Source organism: Mya arenaria, chromosome 12, assembly GCF_026914265.1.
Source record: "Mya arenaria isolate MELC-2E11 chromosome 12, ASM2691426v1".
NCBI classification, from domain to species: domain Eukaryota; kingdom Metazoa; phylum Mollusca; class Bivalvia; order Myida; family Myidae; genus Mya; species Mya arenaria.
The window spans coordinates 55740551-55762908 of record NC_069133.1 but is presented as its reverse complement, the minus strand read 5'-3'; the positions used below and the strand labels follow the sequence as shown (position 1 = coordinate 55762908).

At 37.4% G+C, this 22358-nt stretch overlaps 2 protein-coding genes across 3 annotated transcripts in view; one reads left to right on the top strand and one right to left on the bottom strand.

Annotated features, from left to right (window-relative positions):
- The first annotated feature begins 5221 nt into the window (after window positions 1–5221).
- Window positions 5222–6650, top strand: LOC128210294 (uncharacterized). The gene is made up of 3 exons (XM_052914553.1): window positions 5222–5361; window positions 5688–5842; window positions 6018–6650. Exons 1-3 carry the CDS (start codon window positions 5304–5306, stop codon window positions 6249–6251), a joined length of 447 nt encoding a protein of 148 aa, XP_052770513.1. The 5' UTR covers window positions 5222–5303; the 3' UTR covers window positions 6252–6650.
- A 4295-nt stretch (window positions 6651–10945) lies between these two features.
- LOC128211474 (DNA cross-link repair 1A protein-like) overlaps window positions 10946–22358 on the bottom strand; it is a 43623-nt gene continuing 32210 nt past the window's right edge. For both annotated transcript variants that reach the window (XM_052916295.1, XM_052916296.1), the window contains one exon: window positions 10946–17366. In XM_052916295.1, coding sequence (XP_052772255.1) covers window positions 17203–17366 — 164 coding nt within the window. In that variant the 3' untranslated portion in view covers window positions 10946–17202. The remainder of the gene's footprint in view (window positions 17367–22358) is intronic.

Here is a 22358-nt window from a genome sequence, read left to right as displayed (position 1 = left end):
GAAAGATTTAAATGAAAACTATCAAATAAATGCATATATAAATGAATTAAAACAAATACTTTGGGAATCATTCTTACCAAAAGCAAGTCCAACCCCGGCAGGCGCATCCGGGGAAGTGACACCACTGTGTCGTCCATGTTCTCAGTAGCACCGTGGCCTTCTTCGTACGCATACGGGAGTGTGTGGTCGGGGATGAGGGTTGCAAACAGTGGCAGAGGACCCTCTATGCTCGATCATGAAAGGAAACGAACAGACTAATTTCCTATAAGTTCCTAAAAAACTGATTATAAGATCTCGAATATACCTATTGATTCAACTTCAAATCGTATTACCAAGTGCTTGCTCGTCGCAGGCCTTCATGGTCCGACGAGATGGATGTTGCATCCCAGCATCCTCTGGAGGGGTCCTGTTTGCAGTGAGGCTTTCAAAACCGAACAGGTCCCCTGATTTTGTTTTCGTAAAGTATCACCTTGCTACAGTCAATGCACAAAATTTAACGTAAATACGATAATATCACATTTCTCACCACTTCCAGTTGAATGCGATGAACCGTTAAGTGGTGGCAAAGCCGATGCAACTGCAACAGCTGTGGCGGTAGACTTGGCGATAGCGGGGCGCCCTGCATCAACAAGCAAGGAATAAGTCTCCTGAGACCCCTGTCGCTGGTAATGGACGTCGTACTAGCGATCGGCTGTTGTCAGACGTTTGCGATTTGCGGTCAGGGAGGCATTAAAACCTGGAGACTTCTCCTCCATCCCTTCCCACTTCCAAGCTGTTTTTATCCACCTTTTGATGGTGGTCTGAGCGATCGGGGCCCCTCGCCCGGTGCCATGTTTTTCAATATTCACCAAATGGGACAGTCTTTTTAAGTACAGGAGGTTTAGCAAACTTTGCAGTCCTGGTCCCGTTGGTGAAGGCGATCAGTTGTATGAGTATACCCATCACCTCTCTCTGAAATAAACACCAAATGCATAATAATATGATGCAAAATGAAAATAAATCGCAGACATAAACTCGCATTTAGTCATATAGACACATAATAAAAATTGAATTTAATAATTATTTAAGGAGTCATTGTCTATAGATGTGTTCAAGAAAAACCTCAAAACTCACTATTTCACACACTTTTATGACTTGTTTTAAAACAGACTCCGATAAGAAATGTCTGATATTTTATTCGATTTTTTAGCGTCTTAAGAGTTTTTTTATCGTTTGCTTTTACCAATTATGATTTTGCTTAATTTACATATATTACTACCTCAGTCACCTTTAATCTAATGAATGTCGCAAGTTTTAATATCATGTTGTTTAACTGCACTATATTGTTTTTATATCAATATATGTTCAAATGTTATGTTAAATATATAAGTGTATGTATGTATTGTACAACGCCATTGAATATAATATATAGAAATAGGCGTTTAATCAAATAAACACGTTTAACGTTTATAATAAACATTTAAACTCACCCACAGTCCTACGTGGCCATCAATATTCTTTGCTGGATGTTGACAACATAGGTGGAGGAGCGGAAGGCTTCCTCAGCCACGGTAATGTCTTCTTCGGGTAAGACCTCCTCCTCCTGGCGGCGCACCTCAACTCACCTGTCGATGGTTTCTTTCCTGATTGCATGCTGGAGGTTGGCAATCAAGGTAAGCGCCTTTTGATGTACTTCCAGCGAACTCAGGTCATCATCATATATTCACAGGATGAACATACGGATATAGCTGTAGAAAGCCTTCAAGACACCTGGCCGACAATTAGCGCCAACCAGGTATCCATCGTGCACCTCACAGTGCCCGGTGTACTAAAGGATTGGCCCATACTACCCCCCCCCCCCACCCAAATCAGGTCGGTGGCCTCTGCTCGACGACCAGGGGCTGTGCGAAATTCTGGTGCGCATAATAGAGCAAAACAGGAAGGAACAGTCCGTTACATTTTAAAATGGCTTACTTACTTCTCATAAAATAAAAAAAAATAAGAATATTAACTCAGGCTTGTTAAAACTATCAGGAATTCTAGTTTTATGTACTACGGAAATAACAGCACCAGACACTTAAACTTCCTAGTCTTAATTTGTTTTTATTGAGCGTGAGGCGCAGCAGGTTGATTTTTTTATGATTTATATGACTTATATGAAATTCGTGATTGCACGTAATAAACTTGTTTGTCGCATAATCTGGTTGAAACTTACATGCAGTGTGGGGTTTTTATAACGGAGATGACAGCCCCAGACAATTTTCCAAGTCTTGTTTCTTTAATTGATCGTAGGGCTCAGTACGCTGATTTTTTCTCAGGACAAAATACCTTATATCAAAGGCGTGATTGAACGCATTTAACCCATTTGTCTCGTAATCTCGCTGAACCTCACAGGTAATTAAGTCGTATATATTGTTGTTTATATGTTTAACGGAAATAACAGCATAAGACACTTAATTTCCTTTGTATATTATTTTAAGAATTTTTTATAAGCAGGCTGACTTTTTCAAGAAAAATATCTTATATCAATGGCGCAATTTCACGTTTTACACTTATTTGTCTCTTTATCTCGTTAAATTTTACAGGGAATGTAGATTAATGTATCATGATCTTTATGAAGAAAAGAATAAAATATTATTTCAACATTCGGATTAACGGTGAATAAATGTACTTTCTGTATGGTGTATTTTTGGTACTTTCTCTTCAAGTCATATAAGTAGTAAGCAAGCAATACACTTTCAAATAATGCGAAAATCATATGTAGTCAACCTCATCACCATGGCATCTATAATTAACATTATGACCGATGCAGCTATTAAAGAACTAGCATGTCTGTGGGTCTGACACCTTAAAACACATAATCAAAACTAATGGATAAATCTCATTACGCAACCCTGAGAGCAGCCATCACGGGCGGAAACTACAAAATCGAAGGAACTTATGTCATCAAAGTGAAAGCATGAGGCTTAACAAAATGTGCGTTCCTAGTAGACGTCAATACTAGAAATCAATCGGGTCTCTATTAATTCTGATAAAAGTGCTATTGATCGTTGTATACCCGAGATTGGAGCGTTCTTGGAAAAACAATGAAAGTTAAGTAGGCAACCAGCGGATAACATGGCCCTTCATTGCAATGTTTAATGGCATATTGGTTCTGCATTTCTACGTGAACATTAAACTTTGGAAGCATGAACAGGGTGAATGTAAACATATCGATGCCAAATATGTGATAACCTTACTTTATTTTTATGAATCTCAAAGTCAACATGGTTTTAAGGTAAACATTATAAGCCAATTAACTGTTAAAACAGTATTTTGAAATCATGCCAAATACAAGAGGTCAAAGGAGCGCATCTCCTCTAGAATGACTAGTAATAGTGTGACTCCCCTCCCCTAACCCCCTCCACTCCACTTGCGTAACGAATACTCAATATTACAACATTTTCTACCCTGATTATGCATTAAGAATACAATTAATATGCGTACCGAATTAAGCCAATATATCGCGAACAATCATATATTGCGTATTCCCTTAAAGTTCCCTGAATACCGCTTACGAAAAAGCGAGGTAAAACAGATGTTCAAGCCTCACCACTTCCCTTATTTTAATTAAACAATGTAAACTACAAGGACAATTCTCAAGCTCCTGTCTAATGGCACTAAGAATCAAGACACAGCAAACACTGATAACACAGCATTGCACGACACTAAACACTCAACATTACAGGACAACAAACACTAAGCACGCAACATGACAAGATAACAAACACTAAACACAGAACATAACACGACCACAAACACTAAACATAGAACATCACACGACCACAAACACTAAACATACAACATCACACGACAACAAACACTAAACATACAACATAACACGACCACAAACACTAAACACACAACATAACACGACCACAAACACTAAACATACAACATCACACGACAACAAACACTAAACACACAACATCACACGACAAAAAAAGTAAACATACAACATCACACGACCACAAACACAAAACATAACACGACCACAAACACTAAACACACAACATCACACGACCACAAACACTAAACATACAACATCACACGACAACAAACACTAAACATACAACATAACACGACCACAAACACTAAACACACAACATAACACGACCACAAACACAAAACACACAACATAACACGACCACAAACACTAAACACACAACATCACACGACAAAAAAAGTAAACATACAACATCACACGACCACAAACACAAAACATAACACGACCACAAACACTAAACACACAACATCACACGACAACAAATAGTAAACACACAAAATCACACGACAACAAACAGTAAACATACACATCACACGACAACAAACACTAAACACACAACATCACACGACCACAAACACTAAACACACAACATTACACGACCACAAACACTAAACACACAACATAACACGACCACAAACACTAAACACACAACCTAACACGACCACAAACACTAAACATACAACATTACTAGACCACAAACACTAAATATACAACATCACACGACCACAAACACTAAACACACAACATAACACGACCACAAACACTAAACACACAACATAACACGACCACAAACACTAAACATACAACATCACACGACAACAAACACTAAACATACAACATAACACGACCACAAACACTTGACATACAACATCACACGACAACAAACAGTAAACATACAACATCACACGACAACAAACAATAAACACACAACATCAAAAAACAACAAACAGTAGACACACAACATCGAAAGATAACAAACAGTAAACACACAACATTTAAAGACAACAAACAGTAAACATACAACATCACACGACAACAAACAATAAACACACAACATCAAAAAACAACAAACAGTAGACACACAACATCGAAAGATAACAACTGTAAACACACAGCATTAAAAGACAACAAACAGTAAACACACATTTACACGAAGAAGTATTAAAATGGCGGTGATCAAGATAACTAAATGATTTGAAGTTATTTAGTCAAAAAACTTTCAAAAACACCTTTTTACTTCATACCAGATGAGAGAAATGGTCTGGTGGTGCTAACGGCTAGAGAAAAACCGTCCTGGTTTATTATTTTTATTCAAATATCCACAAACTGTCACTAATATCATAGTGAATGATAATACAAACGCGTATCATATTCGTCAGAGTGGATCGCCATTTGGAGTGTGGGTATCTTAATAGAAAAACGTTCTGTCAATACAATATGAAGTATTATTTCTAAATTATCTGTTATTTTGTGATTCTCAAAATATGCCACAGCGGCAATGTGGATGTGGATAACATTGCGTTTATTAGTGGCAGCTGGACTCCTTCATGATCTAGGTTAGTTGAAACTCATAGTTATAAAATGATGTCTTATGCGCGCGTTAAGATTTATTATAAGCCTTCTAGAATCGTGCGTTTACTTACGGATATAGTTGTTTGTTGTTACATTTCACAGTGTTCGCAGTTCAAACAATATGTTTTGAAAAATATTTTAAAGAAAATGAAATACTGTCGATATTTCTCCGATTTTAGTCCACAAATAAACTTCAGACATTTATTTCATTATCTTAACTTTGCATCTCTATGACCATCTCAGGAAATAAGTTTAGAAAATATGTCAATACAATGAGCATTGCATTGCTTCATTCCTCTTTGACCTCTAGCCCACTTCACCGCGGTGGCGGCAGCAAGCTCGAACCTCTCGTGCCACGATTGTTCAGAATCGTTCAAGAAGATCTGGACGCCCTACACGGAGTGTCAGTACTACCCGGAAGTCACGCCGCTCCGCCCATGCCTCGACACCGATAGATACTGCAAGGTTTGTCACAACGATAAGCAGTCAGCACTCGCGGTGACAACTTATATCAATGGACGTTTGGGTTTACACTGTCTTATTTATTCACTTTCACAACTCCTTGACGGACCAAAATTTAAATAACTTACGGATTTTTTATTTGCTACGTAAGTCTCATTTTGGTTGTGTTCTTGTTTAGGTAGAGAGAACGACATACAATCAGATGACGGTTTCTATATCGAGGGGTTGTACGAACGAGTGCTGGCACGGGTGTCACCCCTCGGGCTTCGGCCTCACCCGCTACAAGTGCACCTCCTGCTGCCTCGCCAGTGGATGTAACACTGGCAACACTGCCACAGGCTTATCAGGACATCAAGGTGGAATATGTGTCGGCGGGACGTTGTTGTTTATTTCCTTATTGGCCTTATTCTGAATAATATAACCCGGTTGTTAAGTGTTCGTTAGTTGGTATTAACAATGTGGCTTCACAAGTGAATGGACTAGCGGAAGTACCGCCACATGTTTTATTAGCATATCCTAGTGAGGTAGTGGAAGTGATTTTGTTTTTCGTCGATGACATTATTTACATTTAAACATTTATATATATATATATTTTACTACGATTGTGAAGAAAGCTATGATAGCTTATACTAAGTCACGCTCGTTGGTACGATGTTGCGCGAGTGTGGGGTCTTATGTTGTGGGGGAAACCGGAGTACCCAGAGAAAACTCACTTGTCCGGCTTGGTGACCACTAACCAAACTCACATGCGCCAAACCATTGAAGATGCACTCTTACTGATAAATAAATTTTAACACAATTAATACAAATGTTTAAATATACCAAAAGGGATGAATGAATGTCGAAAACAATTATTGTTCTTATGAAGGATACCGAGTTTAATTTGGAAGAAAGGTGAAGAAAACACGGTATTTCTACCTTATGATACGATAGTAGATCACAGTGAATCTTTTAGCACTCACCAATCATTTAATATTTTTGCATTTTCAGCTATTAAATACACGGTTACAATATTGTTATCAGTAATTAGTATTTTCCATAAATCTATTATTTAGTAAGGAGTTAAAGGTCTTTCACTAAAAATATATTTTTGTCATACATGTGTTTGTATCGATTAAAAATACGAGTGTCACTTAAAAAACAATTAGAATCAAACACATTCTTAAATATAAAACAAAGCTTTACCTACTTGAGCCGACAAAAGCATTTGAAAACAGAATGAAATTTCAGGTGTACTGTTTTTAAACATGTACGCATGTACATATACATGCATTTTTGTACGTAAGAGTATTGTTATGGATACGAACTTTCTTGGGATTTTTTAAGTTTAGTGTACAGAGATTATTGTACGCGCTTCATCTCCAAAACATCAGGCCGGTTATGAATGAAACTTTACTGCAGTATTTGCATGTGATTTTGTTCCTTTGTGTTTTGCAATATAGTGTATAAACTATAAACATATTATTTTCCGCGCTTTGGCTTACATCTAGTTTAGTTTTTTATCATTTCAATCTTGTATTCTATCAAAAGGACACGCAAAACACCGTTATGGCAGTAATAACATTTTGGGCCAACAGAATATGTGATGGAATTAACTGTATCCGAACCGGGGCTATATTAAAGCGATGGACCATAATAAAACCTTAATCCAAAATATTTTAGCCCTGAGAAAAAACAAACCTGTTGTCATTTCTTTATATCTAAAACGCAACCTTTTCAGGTCAGTATACATATAGCAATTTATAATCACCATCCCTGATTAACTCCTTTGTTTGAAACACTTGTACAACTCCGACCACTATTTCGACAGCAATATTATGAGCTTGGTAAAGTGGGAACTCATGTAGGTGACACACCCGGGACTGGGTAAAGTGGAAACACACGAAGGTGACACACCCGGGACTGGGTAAAGTGGGAACACACGAAGGTGACACCCCTTGTACTTGGTAAAGTGGGAACACACGAAGGTGATACACCTGGGACTTGGTACAGTGGGAACACACGAAGGTGACACCCCTTGTACTTGGTAAAGTTGGAACACACGAAGGTAACATACCTGAGACTTGGTAAAGTGGGAACACACGAAGGTGACACACTTTGTACTTGGTAAAGTGGGAACACACGAAGGTGACGAAACACACGAAGGTAACACACTCGGAACTTGGTAAAGCGAGAACACACGAAGCTGACACCCCTTGTACTTGGTAAAGTGGGAACACACGAAGGTAACACACCTGAGACTTGGTAAGGTGGGAACACACGAAGGTGACACACTTTGTATTTGGTAAAGTGGGAACACACGAAGATGACGAAACACACAAAGGTAACACATTTGGGACTTGGTAAAGTGGGAACACACGAAGGTGACGAAACACACGAGGGTAACAAACTCGGGACTTGGTAAAGTGGGAACACACAAAGGTAACACACTCGGGACTTGGTAAAGTGGGAACACACGAAGGTAACACACTCGGGACTTGGTAAAGTGGAAACACACGAAGGTGACACACTTTGAATTTGGTAAAGTGGGAACACACGAAGGAGATACATCCCGGACTTGGTACAGTGGGAACACATGAAGGTGACACAGCTGATACTTGGTAAAGTGGAAACACATGAGGATGACACACTTTTGACTTGATAAAGTGGAAACACATGAGGGTGACACACTTTTGACTTGGTAAAGTGGGAACACGTGAAAGTGACACACTTTGGACTTGGCAAAGTGGGTACACATGAAGGTTACACACTTTGGACTTGGTAAAGTGGGAACACTCGAAGGTGACCCAACTGGGACTTAGTAAAGTGGGAAATCACGAAGGTGACACTCCCGGGACTTGGTAAAGTGGGAACACGTGAAGGTGACACTCTTTTGACTTTGTAAAGAGGGAACACATAAAGATGACACTCCCGGGACTTGGTCAAGTGGGAACACACGAAGGTTACAAGGCCGAACTTTATAAAGGGAGAACACACGAAGGTGACACACCCGGACTTGGTAAAGTGGGAACACATTCAGGGGGCACACCTGGGATTGGTTTAGTGGGAATACACAAAGGTGACACCAGGGACTGGTCAAGTGGGAACACACAAAGGTGACACCTGGGACTTGGTAAAGTTGGAACACACAAAGGTGACACACCTAGGACTGGGTAAAGTGGGAACAAACGTAGGTGACATCTGGGACTTGGTAAAGTTGGAACACACAAAGGTAACACACTTTGGACTTGATGAAATTGGAAGAAAACGAAGGTGACACACCCCGAATAGGTCAAGTGCGAACACACAGGTTTAACACCTAAGACTTGGTTAAATGGGAATAGAGTAGTTGATACACTTTGGACTTGGCAAAGTGGGTACACGTGAAGGTTACACACTTTGGACTTGGTAAACTGGGAATACACAAAGGTGACCCAACCGGGACTTGGTAAAGTGGGAAAACACAAAGGTGACACTCCTGAGACTTGGTAAAGTGGGATCACGTGGAGGTAACACATTTTGGACTTTGTAAAGAGGGAACACATGAAAGTGACACACCTGGACTTGGTTAAGTGGGAACACATGAAAGTTACAAGGCCGGACTTTATAAAGGGGGAACACACGAAGGTGACACACCCGGACTTGGTAAAGTGGGAACAATTGAAGGGGACACACCTGGGATTGGTTTAGTGGGAATACACAAAGGTGACACCTGGGACTGGTCAAGTGGGAATACACAAAGGTGACACCTGGCAATTGGTAAAGAGGAAACATACGTAGGTGGGAAACCTGGGACTGGGTAAAGTGGGAACACACAAAGGTGACACACATGGAACTTGGTAAAAAGGGAACATACATAGGTGGCACACCTGGGACTGGGTCTATTGGGAACAAACGTAGGTGGCACACCTGGGACTTGGTAAAGTGGGAACACACGAAGGTGACACACCTTGGACTTGATAAAGTGGGAACACACGAAGGTGACACACCTGGGACTGGTTAAAGTGGGAACACACGAAGGTGACACACCTGGTACTGGGTAAAGTTGTAACACACGAAGGTGACACACCTGGGACTGGGAAAAGTGGGAACACACGTAGGTGGCAAACCTGGGACTGGGTAAAGAGGGAACAAACGTAGGTGACACACCTTGGACTGGGTAAAAAGGGAACATACGTAGGTGGCAAACCTGGGACTGGGTCAAGTGGGAACAAACGTAGGTGGCACACCAGGGACTGGGTCAAGTGGGAACATACGTAGGTGGCACACCTGGGACTTGGTAATGTGGGAACACACGAAGGTGACACACCTGGGACTGGGTAAAGTGGGAACACACGTAGGTGTCAAACCTGGGACTGGGTAAAGTGGGAACACACGTAGGTGACACACCTGGGACTGGGTAAAAAGGGAACACACGTAGGTGACACACCTGGGACTGGGTAAAGTGGGAACACACGTAAGTGACACCTGGAACTGGGTAAATAAGGAACACACGTAAATGACACACCTGGGACTGGGTAAAGTGGGAACATACGTAGGTGACACACCTGGGACTTGGTAAAGTGGGAACACACGTATGTGACACACCTGGACTGGGTAAAGAGGGAACACACGTAGGTAGCACACCAGGGACTGGGTAAAGTGGGAACACACGTAGGTGACACACCTGGGACTTGATAAAGTGGGAACATACGTAGGTGGCACACCAGGGACTGGGTAAAGTGGCCACACACGTAGGTGACTCACCTGGGACTTTGTAAAGTGGGAACACAGGAAGTTGACACCTGGGACTGGTCAAGTGGGAACACACAAAGGTGACACCTGGGACTTGTGAAAGTTGGAACACACAAAGGTGACACACCTGGGACTGGTCAAGTGGGAACACACAAAGGTAACACACTCGGGACTTGGTAAAGTTGGAACACACAAAGGTGACACACTTTGGACTTGATAAAATGGGAACAAACGAAGGTGACACACTCCGAATAGGTCAAGTGCGAACACACAGATTTAACACCTAAGACTTGGTTAAATGGGAATAGAGTAGTTGACACTCTTGGGACTTGGTAAAATGGGAACACACAAAGGTGACACATTTGGGAGTAAGTATGAAGATTTTCTTGAGAATACAGTTTTATTTGTGCAAATAAATTTCCTTTTTATCAACAAGAACAAGTAAATGATAACACAGAGAAAATGCAAACAATTCTAAAAACACTTGTGTGGTTGCATAATGTTTTTATAATGCCATATTATGTGATAGGGTGACTTCATTTCATTTTTTGATCGATGAACTTGTTAAAAATGGATTGAAGACAAGATAGAAATTAGATTTTCCGATATATTTATTACAAATTGTATTTAGAATGAAGATCTTAAATACTTTCCCAGTCTCGAGAAATTTAAGGAAGAGCCCTTAATAAAGTATGATTTTTAATAATTGATGTAATCCCAAAATCATTAGAGAAACAAAATGACATTTTAGCATTATATGAAGCAAAATTGTGATTCTTTTACTCATATATTTTGAAAAAACAAAAGCGGTTTTATTCAGAATTATCTGAAAAAAATGTCGGTTGATATGAAAAAATGTCAGTTTGTTCTGGCCATAGCAACATAACCGTAAAGGGTTGCTGTACATTTTGCATAAACCACAATATAGTTTCCACAAATAAATATATGCTGCCTAACTCTCTACTGTATCCATCAATGTTCAAGTGTTACACACAAAATAAGTATACATATATAATCAAATGTGAAAATGCAAATATAAATATATATATATATATACATGTATAAATTTCTTAAAAAAACTTGAACACACTTTTATGGGGTATTGTGATATTTATAAAGGCAACTCCGCCATATAATTGGAAACAATAATTCCACCAATAAAATATGCTGCCTGGTTTAGTGCCCTCTTAAATGTTTATTTGTTGTCACACAAAGGCGCAAGCTCTGGAGTACATAATGCTATACAGGTGTCATGAAATTATAGGAGTATGTTAACCTTATATGCTTAACCTGATATTGCTTCTGCCTTGCTTATGCTTTTTGTGATCACACAAAATCAGACCTGTTTTAACACCTGAGTCCTTCCCAACAAAATATCATGCCTTGAGCATACATTACATATCAGACATCAAAATTAGATTTTTGAATAAACAAGCCTGGCATCAAAGTCTTTAACTAGCCTTGGGCCTGTATTCAGTTTCGAACTCAAGCTCAGAAAAGCAAAATTTTATTTTAGTTGTAAAATTGCTATAACAAGAGCAAAAATGGTCAAACGTGCTGTATCTATTACAAATAACCTGTTCTACAATCAGGCACACATCTTATCAGGCGCACATCTTATCAGGCACACATCTTATCAGGCACACATCTTATCAGGCACACATCTTATCAGGCACACATCTTATCAGGCACACATCTTATCAGGCGCACATCTTATCAGGCACACATCTTATCAGGCACACATCTTATCAGGCACACATCTTATCAGGCACACATCTTATCAGGCACACATCTTATCAGGCACACATCTTATCAGGCACACATCTTATCAGGCGCACATCTTATCAGGCACACATCTTATCAGGCACACATCTTATCAGGCACACATCTTATCAGGCACACATCTTATCAGGCACACATCTTATCAGGCGCACATCTTATCAGGCGCACATCTTATCAGGCACACATCTTATCAGGCACACATCTTATCAGGCACACATCTTATCAGGCGCACATCTTATCAGGCACACATCTTATCAGGCGCACATCTTTTATCAAAATTATTAATATTACAGGGTATAGATATTTTGAAACTTTTAAGAATTCAGTTTTCTGAGCCTGAGTCAGAAACTCGAGTCTCAGAAACTCAGATTACATTATCCAGAGTATGAACAAGCCGTATATGAGTTGGTATTTCACCAGTGCAGGGTTATTTTTTACCACTGACATATCTGGCATTAATATTCAAGATTCAATATCATTACATGATATAAATTGTTATACATTATAAACATATATACCCTACACCATTAAAATGACAAGTATGAAATTGAAACTAAAACTGTAGTATAAATACAGAGATAAAATAAGAATGAGAAAATCTGTCTAGCATTTAAATACTGACATGGTGCTATATTCCACCAGTATCATCACATCAATTTCTAATCTATGATGTCCACAGATTTCCCCATAGAAGGCATTGAGTATCCAGTCTTGAGGACAACGCTTAACTTTAAACATTCTGAGCTGTTAGTTTTTGTCTATAGATTCATTAACACTGTTCTGTCTTGTAAATTTATAAGGATGACTTAGATGTGATATTCACCTTAATATGGCATGTTATGATAGTTATGATTAGCACATGTGCTGGCAGAAGCAGAGCTTTCTCTAACAACTATTCAAACTAAACAAGAGGCCCAAAAGGGCCTATGCTCTACTGGCATGGCTCTTGTGGTCATTTTCAATCCAGAGCATGTACGTTTGAGTAATAGGCAACAAATATAGGGTTAGCTGAAAACGCTGCACGTTAAACATCTGAGGACAGGAGGTGTTGTAAGCAGATTAGTCGCATGAACTATTTTAATATGTGACAAATAAAGGTAATCTGAGGGTAAAAAATATTTGCTTTCAAAACTGTACCCATCGTCAAAATTTGATTTCTGTAGCTTTAAAAATAAAAAGTCGCTCAAAGGTAAAAGTCAAGGACATCCGAGGACAACATTAATGCTTGTTTGCAAAACTGTTCACATGGTCAAAATTTCATTACTGTAGCTTTAAAAATTAATAAGTAAGTCAAAAGGGGTGGGGCCAGCTTTTGCCCAAGGGGCATTATTTCAAATGTTTTCAATTGCATCATATGATGCTCCACAACAAAAAACAAAGGTATGGGTGAAACAAGAAGATTTTAAAAACATTTCTTAAATAAGTCTCTAGGAAAATAGTGACACCCAGGGCAGTGCAAGATTTGACCCAAGGGGCATAATTTGAACAACCATGGTAGTGGACCACAAAATAAAGCCTTGTTCAAAATAGCAAGGATTTGCAAAGTGGTTTCAGACAAAAAGGTTTTTAACATTTCCCAATTCAAGGGGGGGGGGGGGGGGGAGTCCCTTACAAAGATAAGAGAACTCTTCCCTGGGCCTTCGTCAATGTCGCAGAGGTTGTTTGCATTTGCCGCACTGGTCCCTTGCGGGACAATCTTCGTGGGTGTGGGGGGGGGGGGGGGGGCATAATTTGAACAAACCTTCACAAGCAATTGTGTAAACTTGGCTAAAAATAGACTTCGCTCATGTAGACTTGGCTAAAAATAGACTTAACTTAAAATAGCATTTTTTATACTTTCAAGACCCATAATCCAGGCATGCATGGGCTGATCTGGCTGGTTTCCGAAAGGAACCGAGCTCTAATGGATATCTAAATACTGTACAAGTTTCATCGAGATACAATCAAAAATGAAGACTGTATCGTGTTCACAACCAATTGTTTACACAATAGCATTTTTTTTATACCTTTGGCCAGTAGAGTTAAAAAACATATAGTGTAAATGGTATGTACAAATATCTTTAAAATACTTTAAAAGTATGAATATACATGTAAACAAAACATACATTATCATTATGTATAATACTCATGTTGCTGAGATAATTTTAACTGTATGTTTTTGTACTTTGTTTCATTTACATTTACACTTAAGCCTGGAGCGGTATTCATTAAACTTCTTAAGTTATTTCTTAACTAAAGCCAATTTATGAAAAATTTGTAGTCAAATTAAAATTAAAGTATAAATGTTTATTTACATAAAGGTATGTATTTTTAATCAAATCGATGAAAATAAAGTATTTAAGATTTTATGAAGTGAATTTATCATATGGTAAGTAAGATACTTAACATAAGAAAATGACTGAAGTTACGTAATGACTTAACATGTTTTATGAATACCGCTCCAGGAACAAAAATTCTATGAAGATACATGCTTAATATACAAGCACATGTAAGTTATAAAGTACAATACATTATCAAGGAATGAACATGCATGCTTCCTTCAAATCTAATATTCAGATTCATATACTAATGTAACATTTGCTTCCTTCAAATCTAATATTCAGATTCATATACTAATGTAACATTTGCTTCCTTCAAATCTAATATTCAGATTCATATACTAATGTAACATTTGCTTCCTTCAAATCTAATATTCAGATTCATATACTAATGTAACATTTGCTTCCTTCAAAACTAATATTCAGATTCATATACTAATGTAACATTTGCTTCCTTCAAAACTAATATTCAGATTCATATACTAATGTAACATTTGCTTCCTTCAAAACTAATATTCAGATTCATATACTAATGTAACATTTGCTTCCTTCAAAACTAATATTCAGATTCATATACTAATGTAACATTGTATAACAACATAACACAGCATGAGAACAGTAGAACACTGTACCAGTAGCACCATCATGTAACATTGTCATTTGTGCTTGATAAAAACAATTCCAACAAAAATGTTTTGTCTACTAGCACATTTACTAATGATATAATGATATCTTTTGTCAAGTAATGGACAGCTAACAAGCATAAATCATATTGGCTTAACTTGTTGCAACTCCAATATACCTTGTGTAACTTTGTTTGTTGGGGTATAAAAACAAACAAAGGCATAAGTTTGCTGTCTGTTCTTAAGAATGTTGATAGCTGCGAATGCTTACTTACAAATACCATTGTTATAACCAATATTTCACCTTGAAAAGAAACACACTGTTTCTTAAACTCTTCTTTACTCATAATGCTCCAGTCAAATCAAATCTATTAGACTGCGATGCTTAGAAACTCATCACATTTGGGCCACATCATCCTAAGAGACAGTGTATATTTCATAAAAAGTACCTGTTCGGGAGAAAAATATACACCTAATCTATGCATGTGGTGCAAAGAACTTTTCATACATGTAAGTTAAACACCTGTTTTACCAGTTTCATTTTACAACTTGTTCTTGTTGTGTTAAAACTGTATCATTTGTAGCTTTTTATGAGAGATTATATAAAATACTGTTCTTGACTTGAGCAAATAACATGTTTTTACATGATAATCTTGACTAACTGTTAGTATGCTGCATGGTGTAAAAGTAACAACAAGATTAACTTACAAACCACTATTTTACAATGTAAATCAAAAGAACACATAAATACCAAAAATGCAACATTGTTACTACAAATGCCATTTCGTTCCAAAATAATACATGTTAATCAATTATGGAAAACAGTCATTGAAACTATACACCATAGTCTGTGAAAATAATATAAAACAATGAACATGTCTTCTCTACAAAACATTCAATTTTCAGCTTAAATTAAACAGAATGGAGTTGGCGGGAAAGTTCTCAATTAAAAATTTTGGTTTATAAGGAGAAAAACAATATGTTACCCTCATATTTAAGTCAACTTTTTCTGCAGACTGGTCAAAATGCTAGTTACAATTCCTATTGGTTGAAAAATCTTTTTGAGAATACACAAATTTAAGTACTCCACCCACGAAATAGTCTTTTTTTGAAAAACCACAAAATTTCAAGCCCACGAATACAAATTAATTCACAGTACTTAGTTTACACCAGAATGTTCTAAACGAAACAGGTTTATCATAGTGATAACTTATAATTTGTTATACCAGTTCTTTGTTGATATTAGTCTGACAAAACATGGAGGGCGTTGTAATAACTTGTGGCCCGACCATTTTGTAAATATATATATGCTGAAATATTTGCATTTGAATGTGTGACGCAAACTTGTTCATATGCAATAAAATTAATAAATATCATTAATTCATTTTTCAGCTGATTCATCTCACTTTTATAGAGGTTTATTTATCAGTTTTTAGCAAAATGAAGGTATTGTTTTGGCTAAATCATCCTCCCCTTTTATAAATACAATTATCAGCTTGAACATATTATGAAAACAACTTCAATTACCAATAATTATATGTTATCATCACAGTTTGGCTTTGACCAAACTCCTGAAACGACACTAAGATAGTACATTCCTTTTACAAATTCGTATTAACTCTATATTGAATGAACATCAATAACATCTTTTATATTTAATAGTGTAAATACAGCACACCTTCCAGAGAATTCCATATCATACAGGCGTTGTTTTTTTATCCTGAAACGAGCTAATTGAGGTGCAGTCTTTAACAGCTGCAGTTCATTCTATTTTTTCACTAACTCACTTTAGAAAATTGTCAGGAACATACTGCTTCATGTAGAGAAACTGCGTGAAAAAAGTCAATCACTATATTTTGATTATCTGACTCCCTTTCATACACCTAATCATTGCTAATGTGTTTTGTCCAAAACGAACTTGCACACACTACAAATCAACACTTTCTTCCCGCCAAGCTTGAAAGATGACCTCCATATTCCGCCGACTGTGCACGTTGCCATTATTGACGGTGGGCAGAATCTTGTCTGGTCGCACATACTGCACAAACCTCTTCATCTCCAAATAGCTGCTGTGTTCACTGTATGGTACACCTATATGAACAGACAAATCATTTGAAGGTTTATTAAAGCAAATATTTTTTGTCAACAATTTGTTAATATTCATGAATAAAGAAACAAGTTACTGTTACCTTAAGCCTAATAAAGGTTCTTAGACTTGAGTGTCTTACCTATCTGTAATACAATGCTTTCATTGGAAACAGTGTATGTACACAGTGTTCTCAATAAGAACCGGCTGCCAGCCAAAATGGATGGTTCAAATGGCAATAGGGCCGGTTCAAATTTGGAAAACTAAATTAATTTTCTGTAGAAGAAGTAGAAGCTGGTTGGTTACTTTATTATTTGAGACGGTTCAACTGAAATTTATTGAGAACCCTGTGTACAAATTCAGAAAAGCAAGTGCAAATTGTAAAATGTTACTTTTCAAGTCTTTTTTGAGTGTGTCTTTTAATAAAATACCGGAAATACATACAACAAAGGAGTTTGTTATGGACAGAGGCACTATCATCATCACTTCAGAAAGTTGAGGGAAACTTGTTACCCCTTAGGCAGGGCCAGTTTTGACTCCAGGGACATAGTTTGAACAATCTTGGAAGAGGACAACTACGAACAAAGATGAACAAAGATACCAAACACAGTGTTATGGTTCCTTTGCATGCATATGTGAATAGCAATGCTGCATTTGCCGAATGAACAGAGTTATGTTTCTTTTACACTGCACTTCCTCCAATTGTGCAATACCTTTGTATGCAGTTTAATTAAATTCCATTCAGTAGTTTTTAACTTATGCTCCTAACAAGAAAATGTAAAAAAGGGAAATAAATCTGTAATAAGCCAAAATATCTTTTGGTTCTTGCATACTAAACTTCCTCTCATAATATTCTAGCATTGTATTATTCAGTTTTACTGAATTCCATTCAATTGTTTTGAAGTTGTGCACTGAAAAATAAAAAAGTAACAAAGGGCAGTAACTCTATGGTAAGCTGATATAGAGTTGTGGTTCTCATACACTGCACTTCCACTCATTGTGCTTTACCATCCTATGAAGTTAATTTACATTCCATTTAATGGTTTTCAAGCTATGCTCCAGACAACAAAAAGTTCAGAGGGGCAAAAACTCTGTAATTAGCTGTAATATATATATATAGTTATGGTTTTTGTACACTACACTTCATTTCAATGTGCTTTACAACCACAAGAAGTTAAACTAAATTCCGTCTCTTAGTTTTCAAGTTATGCTCTGGACAAGAAAAACTGCAAAGGACGGACAAACTGACAGACCAACCAATCTACCACAGACTGGTCTTCTATATATCCCCTCAAACTTTGTTTGTTGTGAGGTATTATAAGCATGTATGATTTAAACTGTCTATTTGCAATATTAAAATAATTCTACTTAAATACCACATGTTTTTGCATTAAATGTAATACAGGAATGTCTGATGGAGGGATGGGACACGTATATATTCTCAGCGTTGGCTTCATTTTAACCAGAACTCTCTTGGACAATCTGGCGATAACAACACTTGTGTAAAGATTATAAGAGAAGAAGAGTTACACTTTCTGCAATAAGGCAAACTTCACTTTGTAACAAGGTAACCATATTTTCGAACTTTTTCATCATTTTTGGAAAACCATTAGAATAGATGATAAATGATTGCTTGCAATTCGAATATTTTTACTCGCTTCAATGCATAAAATCATAACTTATCAGACAAAAGAATTATTTATCGATTTATATTAAGCACTTGTGTAATCACACAATGAATACTGGCTGCATAACCAATTTTAAATCCACTATAGCTATAAGTGTTTCTTATCCAATTAATGAATATGTTAGAGGGCAATTATAAAAGTTGATAGTCTATTAATGAAATTAATGAAATTAGTTGTGTCATGTGAACTGTATATGACCTCTATGGTCCATGCCTCTTGACCTCTCCTTACCTTGTTGTTCTGAGAATATCATGAATGAATCAGTCTGGTATTAAACGTCTTAAAGAATGCATCGCCTCCTAAAGTAACGAAGATTTAGAAAAAGTGCTGTCAAAATTCAGAGCGTATTGTGAGCCAAGAAAAAACACCTTAATTGAGAGACGTAATTTTTGGACAATTCAACAGAATTCTAGAACGCTAGACGAATTCGTTACAGAATTAAAAACAAAGGCAAAAAATTGTGAGTTCGGCGACCAAAAAGACTTAATGATAAGAGACAGGTTGATATTTAGTATCAGTGATAGTCGGCTAAAAGAACTGTTATTACGTGAAGGTGAAAATCCTGATTTGGACAGAGTGATTGAATTATGTCGGGCTGCAGAATGCAGTAAGCAGCAAATACAGGAAATAAACAAGGAACAAAAGGTAGATGTCATAAAAACAAGACCGACTCAAACAAACAAATTTAGAAAAACACAACAAAAACCTAAGCACCCTCAGCTTCCAAACAACTATAGGCCGTCATTTCATACAAGAAAAATAAACACAGTTGACTGCAAAAAATGCGGACGGAAGCATAAGGCTAATGCCTGCCCTGCATATGGTTTTAAATGCAAAACATGCAAGAGGCTAAATCACTTTACGTCGGAATGCTTTTACAACAAAAAGTCTGTAAATGAAATTGACGACAGCCAAGAAAATGATGTGTTTGCCGGTGAAATCACAATATCGGCAATTAACAGCAAAAATGGATGGTTCGAAAATATAAAATTTGAAGATGACGCAACAGTTTTATTCAAACTGGACACCGGTGCGGAAGGAATCGTTATTCCGCAAAGTCTCTTCTACAAATTACCTGGACTAAAGCTACGTAAGACAAACATTACTCTTCGAACATTTTCCAATCAGTCTATTACCCCAATGGGTACAACGACTATAAAGTGCGAATTAAACAATGGCGAAGTGCAATCATTTGATTTTTACGTAGTCAAATTCAAAGCAACAACTATCTTGGGAATAAATGCATGCAAGAACTTCAATCTTATTCGAAAAATTGATGCAATCAAAGAAAACTCACCGCTGACAAGTAAATCGGTAATTAGAGACTATGGACACATATTCACAGGGTTAGGGAAGTTTGATGGAAAATATCATATTGAAATAGACAAAACCGTACCTCCTGTGATAAATGCACCAAGAAATGTACCGTTCACATTGATGCCAAGACTCAAAGAAACATTAGATAAGTTGGAAGAAAAAGGTGTTATACAGCCTGTACATGAGGCGACTGACTGGGTCAACAACCTAGTTATCGTAGAAAAGAAAGACAAGTCCCTACGTCTTTGTCTCGACCCGAGAGACCTAAACAAAGCCATAACTAGAAATGTGTCCATAGGACACGGATGCCCCCACTTCGATTTTTTGTCACAGAAAATAAGCCATAATGATTATTCAGGATAATCTGAGGGCCCTAACTCCTAAATGATTAAGGCGATTTCCATGGCTATCGAACTTGATCAAGATATTATGGTCACAAACATGTGTTAAAAGTTTGGTGAAGATTGGACAAATAGTTTTCAAGAATTAGATCGGAAACAATCTTCGGGACGTATTTTTCAAGTCTTTTTTTGCAAATAAAGGGCCGTAACTCCTAAATGACAAAAGCGATTTCCATGGCTATCGAACTTGAACAAGATATTATGGTCACAATCATGTATGTAAAGTTTGGTGAGGATTGGACACATACTTTTCAAGAATTAGATTGGAAACATATATTTTTGAAGTATTTTTGGCAAAAAAGGGCCGTAACTCCTAAATGACTAAAGCGATTTCCAGGACTATCGAACTTGATCAAGATATTATGGTCACAAACATGTGTTTAAAGTTTGGTGAGGATTGGACCAACGGTTTTTAAGAATTAGATCGGAAACAATCTTCGGGAATTTTTGGCAAAAAAGGGCCGTAACTCCTAAATGACTAAAGCGATTTCCATGACTATCAAACTTGATCAAGATATTATGGTCACAAACATGTGTTTAAAGTTTGGTGAGGATTGGACAAACGGTTTTCAAGAATTAGATCGGAAACAATCTTCGGGACGTACCTTTATGCCGCCACTTTGTGCAATTTTATACGCCGTCGATGTAAAGTTCCATCAGTACGTGTATGGAAAACATGTAATCGTGCAGTCTGAAAGCGCCACCAAGACTGCAAAGGATGTTGTTGAGACTACAAAGATACTCAATTACCATCAGATTCGTACCTGGTAAAGATATGTACGCAGCTGACACTCTGAGCAGAGCACACCTCAACGACAATATCTCAGATGAGACCGATATTGAGGACAATATGAACATAATGATACATTCGCTCGTATCCGAACATCCGATGTACGACAAACAGTTGCAAATCATAAAAAACAAAACTGAAAATGATGATGAACTGCAATTACTGACTAAAACGGTAAATGAAGGCTGGCCAAATCACATAAAAAGTATCCAAGCTTGTCTTAAGCCGTATTGGAACATTAAAGATGAAATTCACATCATTGATGGAATGTTATTATTTAACGAAAGAATTATTATCCCGACCAGTATGAGGCGAGAAATGCTCAAGAACTTACATGAAAGCCACATGGGAATATCAAAGACAAAAGCTAGAGCTTCTGAGTCTGTGTACTGGCCACGGATGAAATCAGACATTGAAGAAATATGCTCCAAATGTACAATCTGCAACATGTACAAAAGAAGCAATAGCAAAGAACCATTACTACAGCACAAACTCCCACTGGGACCTTGGCAGAAGTTAGGGATCGACCTAATGCAGTACAAGAACCGTGATTACATTATTGTCGTTGACTACTTCTCAAAATTCGTTGAGCTACGGCTATTAAATGGAAACAAGAGGGCCATGATGGCCCTAAATTGCTCACCTGAGTAAAAGAGTTTAACCTTGGTTATTAATATAGCTTGTTTCTCAAAGAATATTGAACAAGAGCTGTCAAAGTATGTGACAAATGCCCCCCAATGTGACATTGATCTATGAACAAGTACATAAAAAGTTGATCTTGCCTTTATGTGTCAAATACAT